At 44.4% G+C, this 18,628-nt stretch overlaps 1 protein-coding gene across 2 annotated transcripts in view; it reads right to left on the reverse strand.

Annotated features, from left to right (window-relative positions):
* LRP2 (LDL receptor related protein 2) overlaps window positions 1-18,628 on the reverse strand; it is a 516,831-nt gene that overhangs the window by 67,502 nt on the left and 430,701 nt on the right. For both annotated transcript variants that reach the window (XM_069616158.1, XM_069616157.1), the window contains 3 exons: window positions 8,636-8,779; window positions 3,376-3,541; window positions 783-911 (listed from right to left, as the gene is read on the reverse strand). In XM_069616158.1, the coding sequence (XP_069472259.1) occupies window positions 783-911; window positions 3,376-3,541; window positions 8,636-8,779 (439 nt within the window). The remainder of the gene's footprint in view (window positions 1-782; window positions 912-3,375; window positions 3,542-8,635; window positions 8,780-18,628) is intronic.

The following is an 18,628-nucleotide window of genomic DNA, read 5'->3' on the forward strand; positions in this document are numbered from 1 at the left end:
TTCTGCATGTTCTTTCCCTGTAACGCCAAACAATAACAAACAATAACAAACATGTTTGGCTTTTGTTTTGGCTTTTGTTTAGGCAGTTGACTGACATTTTCGAGGAATTGCCAAAATGGTACTACCTGGCCATGAGATGACAACAGCTGGCAAATGGCGATAGTACCCGGGCATACTATGGCAGTGCCTGGCAAATGCTTATCTAATACCTGTACAAGAGCTAAAACTGATGGTTTTGCCACTGCATGTTTTTAACAGGAATTCAGTTCATGAACAGATGCAAGGACACACCCACATTGCTTATAAATTAAGTGGCTTAAGACTCACTTAAGACATTTCCCTTGCACCAGGACCTTGTTAATAGCTGCAATTAAGTCAATATCTATCAGAAGGGTGCTCAGATAGCATGGAGCTAGCACACGAGATCCCAAGGGATGTGCCTTGGTTGGGGAAGGGCAGCTATTGGGTGGGAATACACATGATGCTGGCATGGTTATGGGTCTCAATGGATGGGTAAAAATCTAAACGCCCACTAGCTCTGCTCTGTGTCCCTTCTCATATCCCATATCTCAGCTCCCATGACAATCGTTTTGGCTTACAAAAACAAAAAAGGAACAGCCAAAATTGAAGGCTGGCCTCAGCTTGGCCATCACTCTGCCTCATTCAATACCCACCAACATACAATATTACATTTTGTTGAAACTTATATGGCATACTTTGTAGATATTCTGACAGTTGTGTGCGTGATGTTTAGGTGCGCTACTGAAGAGATCATTGCTTACCCAAGTTTCGGATTCACTGCAATAGCTGCTGGCTGCTCCAGGTCCGAGGAAATGAGCCATTTTCTGTACCTTCCGTCCAGCATAGCCACCTCTACCCGGTTAGTCCCTGCATCGGTCCAGTAAAGATGCCTGCATACGCGGGGACACAAACATCACCTCTGACTGCTTATGTATACATGTAAACATGTTTTGGCATATGACATTAGGATTTTCTTCTTGTAATATTATTTCTCTATGTCTGCACATCACAAAGTGGGTTTTGAAAAGACGGGGCTAAGGGCCACACATTACTCCAGTGTGGGAAGTAGGGGCAGGGCACTAGAATATGCAGATCACTGGGCTGATCAGTAGCATTAGGCGTTGGGCCCTCCCTGCTGCCAGTGAAGGGGTCCTAAGGAGATGGCACTCTCCCATCTCAAATGTGGGCTAAACAGAAACTGGTTAGAACCCCGGTCACATAGGTGCTGGGTCAGGGGTCTGTTACTTCCGTCCCTTCGCAAGAACTCGATCTAGTCGGGTGCGGTTCGTCCCAGGGTGGTTTTAATAACGGTTTTAGCCAACACGTATATGTACCCTCCTGGGTCACAGCATGGCATTAGGGCGTGGTCCATAAAGCTATTGTAACCTGTGTCGCTCTTTCGCGAGAAAGAAAAACATCACAAGGGAATTCATGGAGAATTCAAGCAAGGACTTTATACTGCTCTATAACAGGCGGATTAGTATTCTTTGCTTCCTGCTGGTAACTGCCACTCCACGTCTGGTATTTACATTAGCATGGGTGCCCAGGTGCCTGCTGATACTATTTAAACCCACCCAGGATATTGTGGGGAATTGGCAGCAGATAAGTCTGCACTGACTTGTTGGTAAAGAAATCACCTGCGTGGTTGCAGGCAATTGGCTGCGGGTACATTGCATGCTATCAGTATTCTTGGAATGTGGTGATCTGAAAAACCTCCAGGCTGTTCCTGTTCATATTGCCCGCAGACTATCCAATGAGAATGCCTTATCGACATTCTAAGCTTCATGGGCATGCTGCGAGGCCCACAGCGAGCGGTACAGGCACAAGTCATACTAGGTGGGTTCGCTTTCTCTCCTTCCTGGGGTAGGGGCCTGTTGACAGCATGTAAATCTGCCAGGGCAGAGGTGGGGAATTAGAGGCGGGTCCATCTGCAGCTGCAAATCTGCCTTGTCTAAGTGGTTTCAGCTGCACAGTGTTTAAAGTGGACTGTGTCTCCATGGCAACTCCACTGTTGCAATCTCATCATTTTGATCTTTCTTATCAACGGGGTCCATCCACACCCCACACCCCACTCTCCCTGCTCTGATCCCTCTGGTCTTCCCTCTGGATATCTCCTTCCCCCGTTCAGACATATATCTATAACATTGTGGTGATCAAATTGCCACAACCAAACAGTCCACGGGAACAATGGTGGCGCTGAAACCACTGCAGGTCACCCGCCTGGCAATCCTGGCACGCGGATGCCACTGGTAAAAATCCTGCTGCTGGCATTTCCCTTGCATTTTAGTTTAAATGGCCCCCCCAGTACTTCCATACCCATGCATGCCCCAGCATCTAGCCTGTGTTGGTTACCGCCCCCAGCATGAGAGAGTGGAAGGGAACACGGCTAATGGTGGTTTCACCAGAGGCATGCTAATGATATCTAAGGAATTCCGGGTTCACACTAATCACACTCTCGCTTGTAGTGTAAAATCTATCTATTTCCAGGAGGGAATAGGATATTCGTATAATTGAGATAGAGCTGGTGTGAGAGGTTAAATGGCTAATTTATTGTTTTTTTGCATTCCTAAAGATCATTTTTTACCTGAATATCAGCACCTATGTACAACTAAATGTATATTGATTTAATACTGTTTTTATAAAATGTTGTTTGAATTGAATAAACTTGTTTTTTACTGTGAAGGATAAGTTGCATTTTGCTACCTTGTGAAGTGTAACCTGTCACACCAGCTCTATCTCAATTATACTAATAGCCTTTGCCAGAGGCATTCCACCGCTGGCATTAGGACCTGCAAGGGTCTGCTAGATCAGAGTTTGGAGCCTCTTTCTGTTTCCCCACCATATGGAATGACCAAACAATACCATTCACTGACAATAGACACTGGAAACAGCATCTTCTGCGAGGTCCCCAAGCCAACCTTCTGGAAGATACTTTTGCTGAATACCCACTTATGTAATGTGATAGCCATATTCTCAATGTTTTTTCTTCATCTTTCTTGTATAGCTTTATCTCACTTAAGCTGCGTACAACGACCTTATCCAATGAACCTCACTCTTTTGCCTTCAAGGACAAGCCAAAGATCCAATCCAATGCTTGGAAGCTTGTGCAAAGCAACACCCACAATGCATCCATACTCATCCCGATTCCACATCGCCAATCAGATCCTGGGATTTACCCAAACACCTAGGCATGCACAACACTCAATCGAGACCACCACCCAGGTGAGGTGTAGGGGGCATCACTCAGAGCACACTTTCCAAACTGTGCCCACTGCATACAGTGCCCTAGGGATATGTGCTAGTTCGCATAGATGATCCTGCTGTAATACCCATTGATGGGTTCGGTCTGTGTACCTTCCAACCCAGTCCACGGCGATCCCCTCAGGCTTGGTGATGTAGCGCAGGTTCAGGTCAACTTCTTTGACGGGGTTGTTTCCTTTGAAATCAAATGTGGCTAAATATGCCCGCTTTATGGCGCCATACGACGCGCCACGCCCCTCAACACTGTAGTACACGATACCTGGAAGGACCCAAAACAGGACAGTTACTCTCAAAATTCAAAGTGCACCTTTCCTTCAATCAAACGAAAACATATGCATTCCATATTTGTTATTTAACGTTTTTTTGCAATATGACAGCTTAAAAGAAGTTCAAAAACAGTATTTAGTATACATGCTAGCATGTTAGTTGTACATCAATGGGCCGAATGTGGGTGATATGGTCTCATAATCTTTAGAAAGATGGCACAATATTTGCCAGAGAAATCATTTATGATTTTTAGCTGCATTTCTTTTCATTGTATTATTCTGGTACCCAGCAGCATCTAGTCATTTCTTCTGTTGGTTTTAAAACTTTTAGCAAACTCTAAGGCAAATGTGCCTGAAAGCCTAGGTGAGTGTGCTGATCGCCCTTCACTCTGCAAGTTTTTTAGACACAAGCAAGGCATTACACCACACAGGCCTAGACCCCTAAGAGAGGAAGGCTGCTGCCTTGTGGGTGAATAGTACAGTTCCCTAGTGTTGGTTCTAACTTATGGCTTATGTATGTTACGTAAACAGACAAGGATATTCAAAGAGAAAGTAGAAACTCATACAATGTAACTTGGTTCGTGTAATTATATTATTAATTTAACATGTCCCGATTATCCAGCTACTAGAACCTTTTCATTTCCACTGCACGTTTGTGCAAACGCAGCATTTAAGCTACAGAGTACTTACCTTATAGTCAGTGCGCTAGTGAAGATTTGGAAGTGGGAATATTGTACTCTAATTTTTTAAGTTGGGAATAAAAATATTTTTATGGGAGTAGAAATGTAAGTCCGATTTCAAATGGGACTCTTTTATAAGCATGTAAAAATATGTTTAAACTGGAAAACGGAAATATGTTTATAATAATTATTTATTTGCGCAGAGTTACTCATGCACATAAAAAGATACATGTTTACTTCTTCCTATCAGGCAGTAATAATAGTAGTTTCTTCCTGTGGTACTGTGTGCACTACTGGTCCAAACATATCCATGTAATTTGTGGGTGAAAGCAATTTTTTGTTGGGCGTATTTTTACTCCCTAATTATATTTTTGGGGAGTATTTGCCTATTATTAGGGAGTAAAAGTGGCTGATACACCCCTTATATGTAGGGCTGCTTGTAGTGCACATGAATTCGCTCATAGGAGAAGTTAAAGTTCACCCTGACTGAGAGCCGTACTAGCCTTGATGAAGAGCACAAACAAGAGTTTCTACGTGATATGTCAACTTCATGCTGTTTTCGGGAGGAGGAGATGTACCTTACATCCACATCACATGTGCATGTTATTGGCTATAAATGAAACAGCTTAAATTCTGTGTCTCAGTATTGCCTTGAAAAAGCCAGCCAGGAGTGAAATATCTGTTGACATGTTTAATACTGTATGACTTTCTGCTTTCCATTTGAATACATGTCCGATTATGTAACATATGTAAACGATAACCAGGCCTAGGTAACGCTATTATATGGTAAACCACAAGGCAGCGGGTGATAATTTCTTGACCTAAACTATGTGGAAGAACACAGACCAGAGTCAAATAAATAAATACATTGTAGATCAGGGGCACATACAAAAACCGAAAGAACTAAAGGAGGGATGCGGATGGGTATTTTTATTCTTTTCAGGTAAAAATGTACCTTGGTTACGACATGATCCCGTGTCTCTAGGCCTAGTGTTGAATATTTTTATTTTTCCTTCCTAGCAGACTTTGGCTAGAGCACCCCATTTTCCCTTTTGGCGTTGGTGAACTGGACTGCAAATGTGCACCATTTCCGCTGAATGTGAGCTTTGTGTTGTGTAAATGGCAGAGGGACAAGGCTGTTGAAATGAGGCCAATGTATCACACCGTTGCAGACCGGCCAACACATTGAGCCCTTCATCATGAAAGGAAGCTGTCATGCGGGTGGAGACCTGCCATCTGTCACCAGAAGAGGACGAGACCAGAAGCAAATTTGATCCACCATATTTACCCATTAGTGGATCATGACGTGGTGTCGCTCAGCATTAATACACTCGATGGACCACACATTGGGATGAAGGGGTGGCTTGCTTTAGGCAGGAGGTGGGAGTAGCATGCCAGGAAGCCTGCTAAGAGCTTCCAGAAGCTTTGAGGGTCATGTGCCCCATACAATATAAAAGTGGCTGGTTGGGTTAGTCAGTTGGGGATGGGTTATGCAGTAGGATGCTGTCTAGTTGTCTTGCAAGCAAACTAATACATCCTTTTGATTAACCATCACCAGACTCTGATGAGAAGTCTGTTTCTGAGGTTCACAACTATCAAATGGATTGTAAAAAATCTTCAATGGTTACAAATAAATCACTTCCAATTTTGCATTTATGTTAGCAAATAAGTTTAAAATTCAGTATTGCCAGACTTCTAAAGCCCAGCATGTACACTGATAGGCATAAATGACCCTGGTGTAATCACAATCGTTTGTGTTTTAAAAAAACAAATATTCAGAAGTTTAAAGCTAATTATAAACTATTCATTTGAATCGTGTGCAAATCACTAGACTTTAGAATCCTGTGGATTTTAATGTATTAAGAAGTGGATCAATGTTCTTACAAATTAGACAGAAAGCCCTTCACAGACAGGTTGCATAAGAAATGATCTGCATTGTAGAAATGTACCCACAATGTCTTTAAATGTGAGTAGGAGAGCAAGGCAGATCAAGGCAATACACAAAAGATATTGGACTCCTGATAGAATGAGCAAACAGAATACGTGACTCCAGTGCATGCTGGGGGTGCAAGCATAACACAGGGACACTGGGACACATGCTATGGGACTGGAACAAAGTGCAAAACCTTTGGGGCGAAATTGCTGGAGTGTTAAATAAAGTATTAGGAGTGGATTTAGAATGTTACTTTCAAACGTTGATTTTGGGAGAAGATGTGATTTGGGAGGACCTGACATATATTCGCAAAAGAGGTGGCTGGTCAGAGCACAATTAATGGTGAAAAAGATTATTCCAAGAGACTGAATATCAATCAAACTTCCAACTGCAGCATCATGGTCTCGGGAAAAGTATCCCATCTCCGAACATGAAAGGGTGATTTTGAAGTACCGGAAGAAGAGCAATGTTTTTGAGGACATACAGGGTAGAGTTTTGGAATTGGACTTGGAGTAATTGGTCTATTTGTTTTTCTATGTTGTCTTCTTTTCTCTTTTCCCACAGTGTTCTTATAAGTGTCTTGTAGTCAAATGGTATAAAATATAAATAAAAAATATATGACCTGCAATGGATTGATTGTGTTCCCACCGTAGTGGGCAGAACATTTGGTTTAGAAAAGTTACCCAATAATTCTATACAATAACCAAACATTTTGAAAGCTATATTCCAAGATAATCTGCTTGGCACCCTTGATTTCTCCATGTAAAAAGGGGACTCTGCAGATCCTTTACATGGAGAAGCAACCTGCTGGGTGCAGGTGCAGTGCATCAACCTTTAGACCCATCCACTTTGAGGGTCATGTTTGTTTCTCTGCCAACCGTTGGGGCTCCCTGAATAGACATGCTATTCATGTTCTTCCCAGGCAACTGTATGTAGCGTGTCTTTTTGGCACGTTGTCCTGCCCATGGTATAATTAAGGGTCTACCCTGGAAAGGGTAATGTGTATATATATTCCTCAAGGTATTCTCCGGCCTCCAGGTAGTTAGCGAGAGAGGTAAACTGGCACTGTTTTGCAAGGTCATGCTTACTCAATCTTTAAAATAGACTGAACTCATTTGTGGAGCTTGTGGCTGAGTTCTTGTTAAAAGCTAAATGTAGGAAGAGTTTGTTTGAAAATACTTCTGTCACCGTGGTCTGGTTATTGGCTATCAACTGCATAATGCGGATGGCAATCCAAATGGATCCATAAATTCATGACTCTTCTCTGCAGGGCTCAACATTGCATCAATTACATCTATTAATCACAGCAAGGCTCTCATCATGATGCTGCTGCAGGTGGCGGCCGGCACGCTGACATGTGGCTGTGCACGTGTCCCTGAGAATACGTGTAGTCATGAAAGGCCGCTAGGAAACAATTTGAAGCCCATGGACAGGTTTCCCAACCACAGTGAAGATAACCCCTGTTTATTGAGTGAGCCAGTCTCAACTTGCCAGCAGCAACTGATTTGTGGGTTTCGATTGCTCCCACACGTGGTGGAGTGCTCCGTTCTACCGGGCAGCGTGACTGCCCTTGTGTTTGAGGTAGTAAGAAGGGCCTACCAGGTCCTAACATCTGGAGCGTCTTCATTGTCAACGAGATCTTTTCGAAGTCTTGTAACTGAAGCAAGAGAAGGCACTTGTTGGTCAATCACTCCAGTCACACTTGGAATCATCACCCTAGGCCACCTTGAGCTTTCAGGGGCATGAACCTGAACCCTGACTGAGGAACTTTTGCAGTGGTTAATCAATGACTTGTTTAAGAAAAAGGCTGATTGCATGGTTTGGTGGTGCTCACAATTGTGGACCCCAGGCGTTCTGCTTGCAAAGGCAAAGGTTTCAGATGTAAACCTGCAGAGACAATTAGATACGCACCTGGGTAGCATCCTCGCAAATCTGGGCAGCCTATGCAATATAATATAGCCATATACTATAGCCTGTCTATCTGAAAGCCTTTCAATAAATGAGGCCAGTGTACCCGATGAATTGCAGCGCATCACAAACCACGTGTTCATTGGCAGTCTGGCCCTCTCACCCTAGAACAAGCAAATGTCACTTTTTTTAGAACCCTGCCAATCTGCAGACAGAATGGCGATCCTGCCTTTGAAACACAATCTGTGCTGCCTGCAATTCTGAAAAATGTCAGATTATTTTATCAGCTGGATTATTCATTCGGTACTTGGAACGACTGAGAGGATAGAGGTATTGAGTGTGGCATCTGCCCAGTAACGGCATTCCGTGGGCTTGCTCATGTACCCCGCCCAACTGAACACACACCAATATTCTTTGTTCCTTTCTAAATGAGCAGTAAAATAGGCGAGAGGAAGGTGTACTAATAATCAAAAATCAAACATTCCATGGCTTATCAGAACAGGATTCCGTCCAGTTGAGGTCACCACAGTCATGAAAGGTGAAAGGGAATGTTAGCGTTGACTTACTGAGGCCTATTTCCTCTGGATCCCAGTCGTAGTCCACGGCGTGGATGCGCTCCTGGTTATCAATGTAGTCGGAGTACTGCTCGGAGGAGAGGTTGTACTGGCGAATGCGCACACTGTCTGGCAGCAGCAACAAGGGGGGGTTTCCTGAGGAGGACATCAGATCACATGAAAGTTATTATTTAGTCGACGTGTGGAGACAAACATAATACCAATTGGGAGTCATTGACCCGTTCAAAATAAAATAGGCACTTTTTCCTTTTGCAAAACAAAAAAAGATTCTAAAATGTCCTCAATGATATTAGCATAGCAACCAGCATGGGGGAGACAGCCAATCAGCTCCTTCCAATGCAGGGAGTGCGTGGACGGTGCCAGCCTTCGTGTAGAAGTTGCTGCTGATTGCCCACCCTACAGGCACTGTACTCCCACTGTGGCTCCCAGCTCTCCCCGACTAAGCCCCCTCCTCACACCCACAAGCCCTTTCTCAACCTCCCCAGCCTCCCGCCCCCGTGCCCAGCCCCGCTGCCCTCACCTGGCCGATCCGCACCCTGGGGCCATCGCTCATACATGCCGCCTCCCTTCTCCTATTTGGCTACCACAGACAGCAACACGGGACTCGCCTGCCAGCCACTGCCATGTGCCTGTGGCAGCCATATTGTATAGGGTAAGACAATTCTTTACCTTGATAATGGGGCACACACGTTTTTCTTTTCTTCTTCTTTGGAAAACATGTTATTTATGTATTTATTACATGAAAGTGCGTGGTACAGTTCAAGAGTATAAAGTAGGCATATGGGTGTCTTTCACATAGTGGTAGATGGTCGAGGCACATTTTGTTTGGCCCCATCTCAATAGGTAATAGGCAACATTAGTGGGTGCACAGAGTGGGAAACTCTCACCTCATGCTGCAAAGGGTTACATCAAGTATGCAGATACAAATAGTTTAGAAGCGACATTAGTGGGTGCACAGAGTGGGAAACTCTCACCTCATGCTGCAAAGGGTTACATCAAGTATGCAGATACAAATAGTTTAGAAGCGACATTAGTATGGGTGCACAGATTGAGAAAGCCTCACCTCATGGTGCGGGGGCTACATCAAGTATGCAGATACAAATAGGTAAAATGCGAAATTAGCATGGGTGCACAGTGGGAAAGCTTCACCTCATAAGGCGGGGGGCTACGTCAAGTATGCAGATACAAATAGTTTAGAAGCGACATTAGTATGGGTGCACAGATTGAGAAAACCTCACCTCATGGTGCGGGGGCTACATCAAGTATGCAGATACAAATAGGTAAAATGCGAAATTAGCATGGGTGCACAGTGGGAAAGCTTCACCTCATAAGGCGGGGGGCTACGTCAAGTATGCAGATACAAATAGTTTAGAAGCGACATTAGTATGGGTGCACAGATTGAGAAAGCCTCACCTCATGGTGCGGGGGCTACATCAAGTATGCAGATACAAATAGGTAAAATGCGAAATTAGCATGGGTGCACAGTGGGAAAGCTTCACCTCATAAGGCGGGGGGCTACGTCAAGTATGCAGATACAAATAGTTTAGAAGCGACATTAGTATGGGTGCACAGATTGAGAAAACCTCACCTCATGGTGCGGGGGCTACATCAAGTATGCAGATACAAATAGGTAAAATGCGAAATTAGCATGGGTGCACAGTGGGAAAGCTTCACCTCATAAGGCGGGGGGCTACGTCAAGTATGCAGATACAAATAGGTAAAATGCGAAATTAGCATGGGTGCACAGTGGGAAAGCTTCGCCTCATAAGGCGGGGGGCTACGTCAAGTATGCAGATACAAATAGGTAATAAGCAACATTAGTATGGGTGCACAGAGTGGGAAAACCTCACCTTATGGTGCCGGGGGTACTTCAAGTATGCAGGTAAGAGGTGCATGGTGTCAACTAGGGTGCAGTTATTGGTCCAGATAGTCTGGCACGGCCTCACCTCATGGTGTGGCGGGCTGCGCTGCAGCAGGTTTGCGAGATGGCAAAGAAAGGAGCATGAAAAGCAGGTGGCCAACCAACGTAACACAGCAGTCTCTCCATGCGAGCACGGACATACACCCATGTGGGGCCAAAAGGACTGAAGAACTGGTGGGGTCGGGAGACAGCGGTAAGCCAAGGACAGCGAGAACAGAATTACAGGCAGCAGCGCTTACCCGCAAGTTTTGATCTGAGTGATGCAATGTGCCTCGGCTGGAGAGAGAAGCTTTGTACGGTGGAGATATAACGGTCTACCCTTAGAGTTGAATGGATCAAGCGCATGGACAGGGGGGTGGGTGGCCCACCGGCACTCTGGCCCCGGCCGGACAAGCCCGACAGGAAACATAGGTCTTATTCACATACTATTAGCACCCTGGGCAACAGGCCAGGGTGCTAGCGCTGGCAGTTGGGCTTGGCCATTCATTGGCGTTGGCAGTTGGGGTGAGGCATTGCTGAGGTACTTGTTCTACTCTGTCCTTCTTTGGCTCAGACTGGGGAGCTGTTAAAAGCCAATCCCAGCCACCAAGCCAGGTACTTGCTAACATCTGGTCTTCTAACACATGTGTTTTTCTATGTTTGTATGTGACGAATTTTTACAAAAAATCATTTTATAATACATTTCCTAAGATGCACTAAACTAGTGACTCGAATTATATAGTCGGTGTAACTGTCTCGAGAGGAAAGAACGAGGACAGACCACTGCCATAGAAATGGTTTCAAAGCTCGAGGACATGGTGGGTAAATCTTTCCATGTGCAATGTTACTAACATAAACAGGGATTTGTATGTTGATTTATGCTGCAAACCGCTGCCATTTGCATGGTCTGCAGGCGCTCGTGTGGCTCTGTAAGAAAGGTGGGTAGGTTTGGTTAGTGAGGGAGAGAGGGATTGGATGGAATTTGTGCTCATCTGTTGATGCGGGCAGAACCAGGAGGAACTGGCGTCCGTGTGTGTGAGCTTTCTGGGGCTGCTTTGTTATGTGCACTGGGCTTGCTGTGTCCGGAAAGGCGGGCGTCCAGTGTCTGAGTTGTTTTTTGTTGGCAGGTATTGGGTTTGCAGTATGATTAGAGAGGGGTGTGTGTGGTTTGCAAGTTTTTTGGGGGTGTTTCACTAGCCCTCTGGGTGTGGGTAGTACATGAGAGGTGCGGGGGTGTGGAGAAGGGAAGGGGGTAGTTAGCTGGTTTCAGGTGATCTACGGGTGATGAGTTTTATTGTCGGTTCTTCATTCTATATTGTCCCACATTTGATTTGGTCTTGGTAAATGGTTTGCGGAGTGGTGCTTCAAAACTAAATCTAAGCAAATACATCAGTATGGTTCTAGGGTGGCTAAATTCAAAAGGTCGGGATGCCAAATCAGTATGTTTCTAGTGAGGGTAAATTTAAACTGCCTTAACTAAATCAGTACAAATTCTAGTGTGGCTAAATTCAAAAGTAGCAGACGCCAAATCAATATAGTTCTACTGTGGCTAAATTCAAAAGCAGTGTTCTCAAAATAAATCTGTACCATTCTATTGCGTCTAAATTCAAAGCACCAGTAACCAAGTTAGTACAGTACTACTGTGGTTAGCTTCAAAAAAAGCAGATGCCAAATCAGTACAGTTCTAGTGTGGCTAAATTCAAAACTAGCGTTAGCTACCTCGGTATTATTCTAGTGTGGCTAAGTTCAAAAGCAGCAGGAACCACATTGATCCGAATTATATCGTGGTGTCCCTTAACTTCTTTTCTGTAGTCCTCTGAAAAGTGGAGGAAGGGTGCAGGGCACCAGCTGAACAGGCCAACAGGAACCACCCTTATCTGTGGCCCTTCTCTGGATGCCAATCAGGTTGCTTGGATCTTGGGCTGAATCCACGATCTCAGCCTGTGTTTGAGTAGCGCGACAGCTGCTTTCCTGCCATTTTCCCCCACCATCCGCTCACCTCTGGTCACAGTTTCCGAACCTCACCATACTCTTCTGGCAGCAGCAACCGCCGCCACTCCACCCTTCGTCCTGGCCACCATGGAAATGGAAGAGGGGCTCTGAATGGAGCCCCGTCTTCCGTCTCCACGGCGGTCATCTTAAGTCACTATTTTCTTTGAATGAACGAGACAATGCGTGGCGTCCCCTTCATTCAAAGAAAATACATTGCTATCAGCACCCTGGGTTTCCTAAAGGCAGTAACACACGATCAGGCATGCTGATCTGGCGTGGCCCATCGCTAAGGCCCTCGAGCTATATTCGTAACCACCCTGGATCTGGCACGGTGGTTTGGGTGTTATTGCCATAATGTGACTAGAAATGAATGCTCATATTTTCCTCTAATTTTTACGGAGAGTTATTATGTTGAGTTAAAAAAAAATAACTTGATTTTTTAAACTTGATTTTAAGTCCTGACGAAAAACAACATTACTTGAAATCTTTATAGACTCTGCACACTTTTATGTACCTAAACAGCGGTTGATTACTTATTGATCAAGCGAAGATATACAATGCCCACAACTATGTGAATTTAAATTGGTTTACCTGCATGAACATTGGACATAAACGGATGATGTGAAGACATATATGCTACATTTTTAAACCTGCACCAAAAATGCATTCAATAAAATAAGCAGTAAAATAGGGTACTTCTTGTCTTCAAATATTTCTTTTAATCAGTGACAACCTGGATGTTTGACCTTGACCAAGCAGTGCTCAAGCGTACCCATATACCAAAGTGTCATGATGAAAACTGCTTTCGACCTCTATTTCCACATTTTGGTTCCTAGTAACTCGTTTATGACATTTGTTTTCTTTTGTTGGCCTTGTTGATGGTTGTATAAGATTGCTGGGTAGGAGGGATAAAACATTTCTGCAACTCTCTAGAAACCAGGCAGTTGAGCATGCATACTGAAATGCATGCATGCTAAAGGGACATGGGGAAAATGGATCAGCTGCGTTCCTGTACCACAAAGGTGTGGTAGCCTGTGGTTTCGGTGCCCCATTGATGGATTGGAAGCGAGGAGGACAGGAATGAAGAGAAATCTGCTCAGCACAGGCATCTCCTTGGTTTTGATGTGACCTTTAGCAAGATCAAGGTACCTGCACTAGGCTTAGTGTTGAGTTGGGCTTGTGCGAATGCTAGGAGTGTGGCCTTTTGATATGTCAGGGTGACATTATACAACCAGCTCAAGCTAACCTTTGTGATTGGAGACCAATATAATGTGTGTCTAGCTTAAGGTCCAAAGGGCATCATTGAGTGGTTGTGTTCGAGATACATCAATGATATCTGGAAAAGATGTTGCTATTGTTTCATGTTAAAGAGTAGTGAGGTAACCAAGCTCCCTAACTCTTGAATCCAAATGCCTTTAGGATTGGGGAGCAGGAGTTATTGTTGAGCAAATTATTCCTCATGGTTACTGTGGAAGTGTCATATTTGCCCAAGTTGCTTTTAAAATGTGTGGTCTGGGCATGAGGAAAACGTGTCTTAAGATAATTGGTTCCTGCAATCTCGCCCACATTTACCCAATGGACTCAATATTTTATTTGTTTATTTATTATATTAAGGCCATGGGTAGATTGGGGGATGTTTCCAAAATGGGTGATCACGAATACCATATTATTGGGACGCCTTCCTAAAACTGAGCCATTCTCCCCTTTTTGATCCTGATGGCCAACTCTTCATTGAGGCCATAGGTGCAATTGTAGATGCTATGTGGGAAGGGCAATTTTTGGTCAGTGTGACCGGCATGCTGCTGCCATTATGGGACCTGGAATTATAAATTCAGGGATGCCAGTGAATACATTTAAGCTTTCCGGACACCAATACGAGCACATGATACTACACATTGAGCAACAGAGATACCGAAGTCTGGGTTAACTCATCAGAAGTAAAAATATATGCCTCAGGGTACCACAGATTTCTGGATTCTAGATGCACTCTCCTGCTAGGCTGTTGAATCAGAATCTGATCTACTAATCTTCAAACATGCAATTCTGCCTTATGTTTGGTCACAGTTAAATCACAGCACTGATTTTGAGGATTCCAGTTGATTGGTGTAACAGCTAAAAATACATGTGTTGGATTACATGAGCATCATATATTCTGTGACTTAAGCTTTGGATGTTGTGCCTTCTTCTCTAGGGGGGATCCCGTTCCAATGTGGCCAGGGAGAGGACGCTACCTGATAATCTCCCCGGTGGTGGTACTTAGCAGGAGGATAACATGGGTGGGAAATCCCCCTGTAGGATTAGGGTTGAACATCAGGAGAGATTGCAGTATCCCTGCTCATCACCTGACCCTAGACCCCCTTCCTGCAAACCTCAGAATAACCCCTTCCCTAGAAAGCTCATGAATTGTTGTCATTCTAGCATTCCACTAGAAAGTACTGGGACGAGGAAGAATAGGAGTTACACAAGTGAAGATCCACTTCCCGGTACTGTAACGAAGAAGAACATCAGTGACTCACAAGGGAGCTTTAAGATCAGTACTGTGAAGAGGAAGAAGTGTGGAAGCTTGTAGATTACCTATAGGAACAACATTGAGCGGTCTAGTGCTTCTCCAAATCCTATTGGCCAGTCTCAGTATAAAAAGGAGTAAAGACTCAGGAAGTATGAGAGAAGCCCTCACTGGAGGAGCAAGGAGCCAGAATGCTGTATTGAAGGTGAGGAAACAGTGAGCCTGTTTGATTCCCAGAGAAGGGGGCGAACCTTGAGCGCCAGCAGTCTGAGGAGAACCAAGGGGAGCTGGAGACTCCCTCACTAGAAGGAGCAGGAGACCCCCTCTCCTGAGTGGAGCTATCAGCAAGGCTGTGGCACTGGCTGCAAGGGGGGAAGTACTGGAGGTGAAATCCCTGTCAGTCCAGCCCCAGAGCATCTTCACGCAGGGGAGCAGAGTTGCGCAGAGAGGACGCGCTGCAGACCCGAATGCCTGGGGTAAGGAGACCACGAGTGGCCAGTGGAAGCCACAGAAGCTTACTGGTGTTGCTGAGTACTGGGACCCTTGCCGAGCAAGTGCAAAGGTATGCGAAGAGGGAACAGGAAGGAACAGGGAGACCCCACAAGTTGTGGTTGGGAGGAAGAGCAGAGGCATCTGTCTCGTCCCAGTGAGACCGAAGAGAGATACCAGTTGAGAATGGAGTGGGTAGAAAGAGCACCCAAAGAGACCCCTGGCAGGATAGTGACCCCTGCCTAGTCAAAAGACATTATAAAGCTGAGAGATGGGTCTGGGACCCGAATTTTGAGAAACCAAGAGACGTATACATACGAAAGGATGCCCTGCAGGGTAGTGAACCGGGCATAAGAAATACACCTTACAGAGTTGAGAAAGTGGTCTGGGACCCACAAAACAACATGAGAAGTCCAGGGAAAGGGATCTTTTGGCACAGATCTCATGAAGTGCAGGGGAAGAGATCCTCCAGCAAAAGTCATGAAAAGTCCAGGGGAGAAGATCTTTTGGCCCAAGTGACAAGAAATCCACGGGAGGAGATGCTTTGGTCCAAGCCATGAGACATCGAGAGGAGGCGATCCCTTGGCCCAAGTCATGAGAAGTCAAGGGTAAGAAATCCTTTGACACCAATCACAGAAAAGTCCAAAGGGGGAAGAGATTTCTTTTTTGACAAAAGTTGCGTGAAGTGCAAAGGAAGGGAGATACCTCCTTTGGAAAGGAGATGGAACTTGATAAATAAGGCTGTTGGAAAAGAGAGCCTGAGAAAGGCTTGGGGAAGGGCGATGCCTTCCCAATATTGTTTTGAACTTGGAACTTTGCTAAGAAGGTCTGGAGAGAGACTGGCCCCTCCACGACCAGGGGGAACAACACATTAAAAGCCTAATGATGGCTAGGGGAAGAACATTCCTCCACCATTTATGAACTGCCTAAAATACCCCAAAGAAGGGGGTCATCCTGTTAGAAGCAGGACACCATCTAATTATAGGTTTCTGTTGAAGTGTAAGGGACAGAAATTGGTTTGGGAAATAGGACAGTGGGCCATTTAATTCTGACTGACATCATCCTTAGTTTTGTTAGAGGCAGGGAAATCCCTTTTAGTTATAGGGACAGGAAGGTTCTTTTTCCTTATTTTTGAGTTCACTAAATGTTTAAGCCAACAAGCATAGCCGAAGAAAAAATAGAGTGTGTTAACTCTATTAAGACTGGTGCTCTCAGTTTGCCCTGAGTGAAGGGACTTAAACGTTTTTTTTAAAAAAAATTTTTTGCAGTACTTTTATAAACAATTCAAATGCGATGTTATTCTTCTTTTTCTCAGAAAGTCTGTTTATTTCACATAGTATTTCATCTCTCCTGGATATTCTATATCATATTCAGTGAGGACAGGCAGATACTGGTTTGCATATTATATACGATTGCCAATGCATTTCGATTCGTGAAAACCTTCATCAGGGCCGTATAATGTATCTTCCACAATAAGATTTACACCATTTTAGCACAAATATTGCTTCATAAGCATAATTAGATCATTCAACAGTAATTCCCAAAACAGTTGTAAGAAATTACACATACCCAGTCCAAGTTGTGTATTAGTTGTTCCAACGATAAAGTAGTATTATGAGAAAGAAAAAGAGAAGAAAAAGAAATCACTATCTAGGCTTGAAACTCTAATAGCAGTAACAGTCTGTATCGCAGCCATTTTAAGTTTTGGTAATCTCAAGAAAGTACCTTGTGCTTCATGCGAATCGAGAACGCATGTGGACGGTATCCAAACTGAGTAAATGTACCTGTTGGTAATATTAGAATAGCCATCAGGGCGTGTTTGATTAACTGTTCGCATACTAACACCCAGTTTCGTAGACGCTCACCTTTACTCAGTGATAGCCGCTCCGTGCAAGTCTGCCGCATCTGCAAGAGCGTGCGTGTGGAAATGCTGCGAGCTACCTTAATGCGTTACCATGGTGATCCCAAGGCGTCGCGTGTGAACGCGTACGCCTTGGGTCCCACCCCTGTGGCAACACAGAAGGCGGGACGTGTCACCATGGTTACGCTATGCGTGTTTAGAGATCACGCTGGGGATGCGAGATCGAAAGTGTGTCATATTCGATGTATACATTAAAAAAATGAATGAAATGTGGTGCCTGGATGTAGAACATAGTTGAATGTTTACTAAAGCAATGGTTTGCAATCGGTACGAAAGAAGGTTCCGTGTAAATCTGCCGCGTCAACATGGGCGCGCGTAAAGAAATGCTGGGAACTATGTCTATGCGTTGTCATGGTGATGCGAGGGCGTCGTGAGAGATCACGTACGCCTTGGGTCACACCCCCGCAGGGGCATGGAGGGCGGGACATATCACCATGCTTGTGCTGTGTGTGTGGAGGAATAACGCTGGAAAAACGGGATCAATGGTTTTACTTAAAATCTGTGTGCGCTGGAAAGAAAAAGGGATGTCTAAATGTTGATCATGTTTTCATGTACCTGAAAGTGGTGATCAAATGTAAGAAGTTCAAGCATTGGGATGTAGAAAATTCACAGACAAGGTGTTCTAAAGGTAGAAAATAGAAAAAAACAGAAAAAACAGGGTAATCAGATTTCTCATGCTGAGTAAAAAACAGATTTCTCATGCTGAATACGAAAACTCGGCAATTAGCCGATTCAAGCATAAGTCCGTCAGAGTGGAGGACTGTATGTGTGTGCTGGTCTAGATCTCTCCAAACATTTAGCGAACAATTATAGATAGCACATATAATTGATTTCTTCATTCAGTCCCCTGGGTGTCAGGGAACTAAGGCGATCTATCCAATATGTATGTGTGTGCTGGTCTAGATCTCTCCAAACATTAAGCGAACAATTATAGATAGCACATATAATTGATTTCTTCATTCAGTCCCCTGGGTGTCAGGGAACTAAGGCGATCTATCCAATAAGTTTCTCGTTGGTCAAGTCTTTTTTGGAGATTCTCATATTTGTTGAATTTACGGATTACTTCCAGAATTACAAATCTGATCTGCGCCAGGTTGTGATGTTTCTCTTGCCAATGTCTGGCCACCGCAGAAGTGGCTGTGCCATTCCTTATGCATGAACGATGTTCATTCCATC

Source organism: Ambystoma mexicanum, chromosome 9 (assembly GCF_040938575.1).
Source record: "Ambystoma mexicanum isolate Mex_15411 chromosome 9, UKY_AmexF1_1, whole genome shotgun sequence".
Taxonomy (NCBI): domain Eukaryota; kingdom Metazoa; phylum Chordata; class Amphibia; order Caudata; family Ambystomatidae; genus Ambystoma; species Ambystoma mexicanum.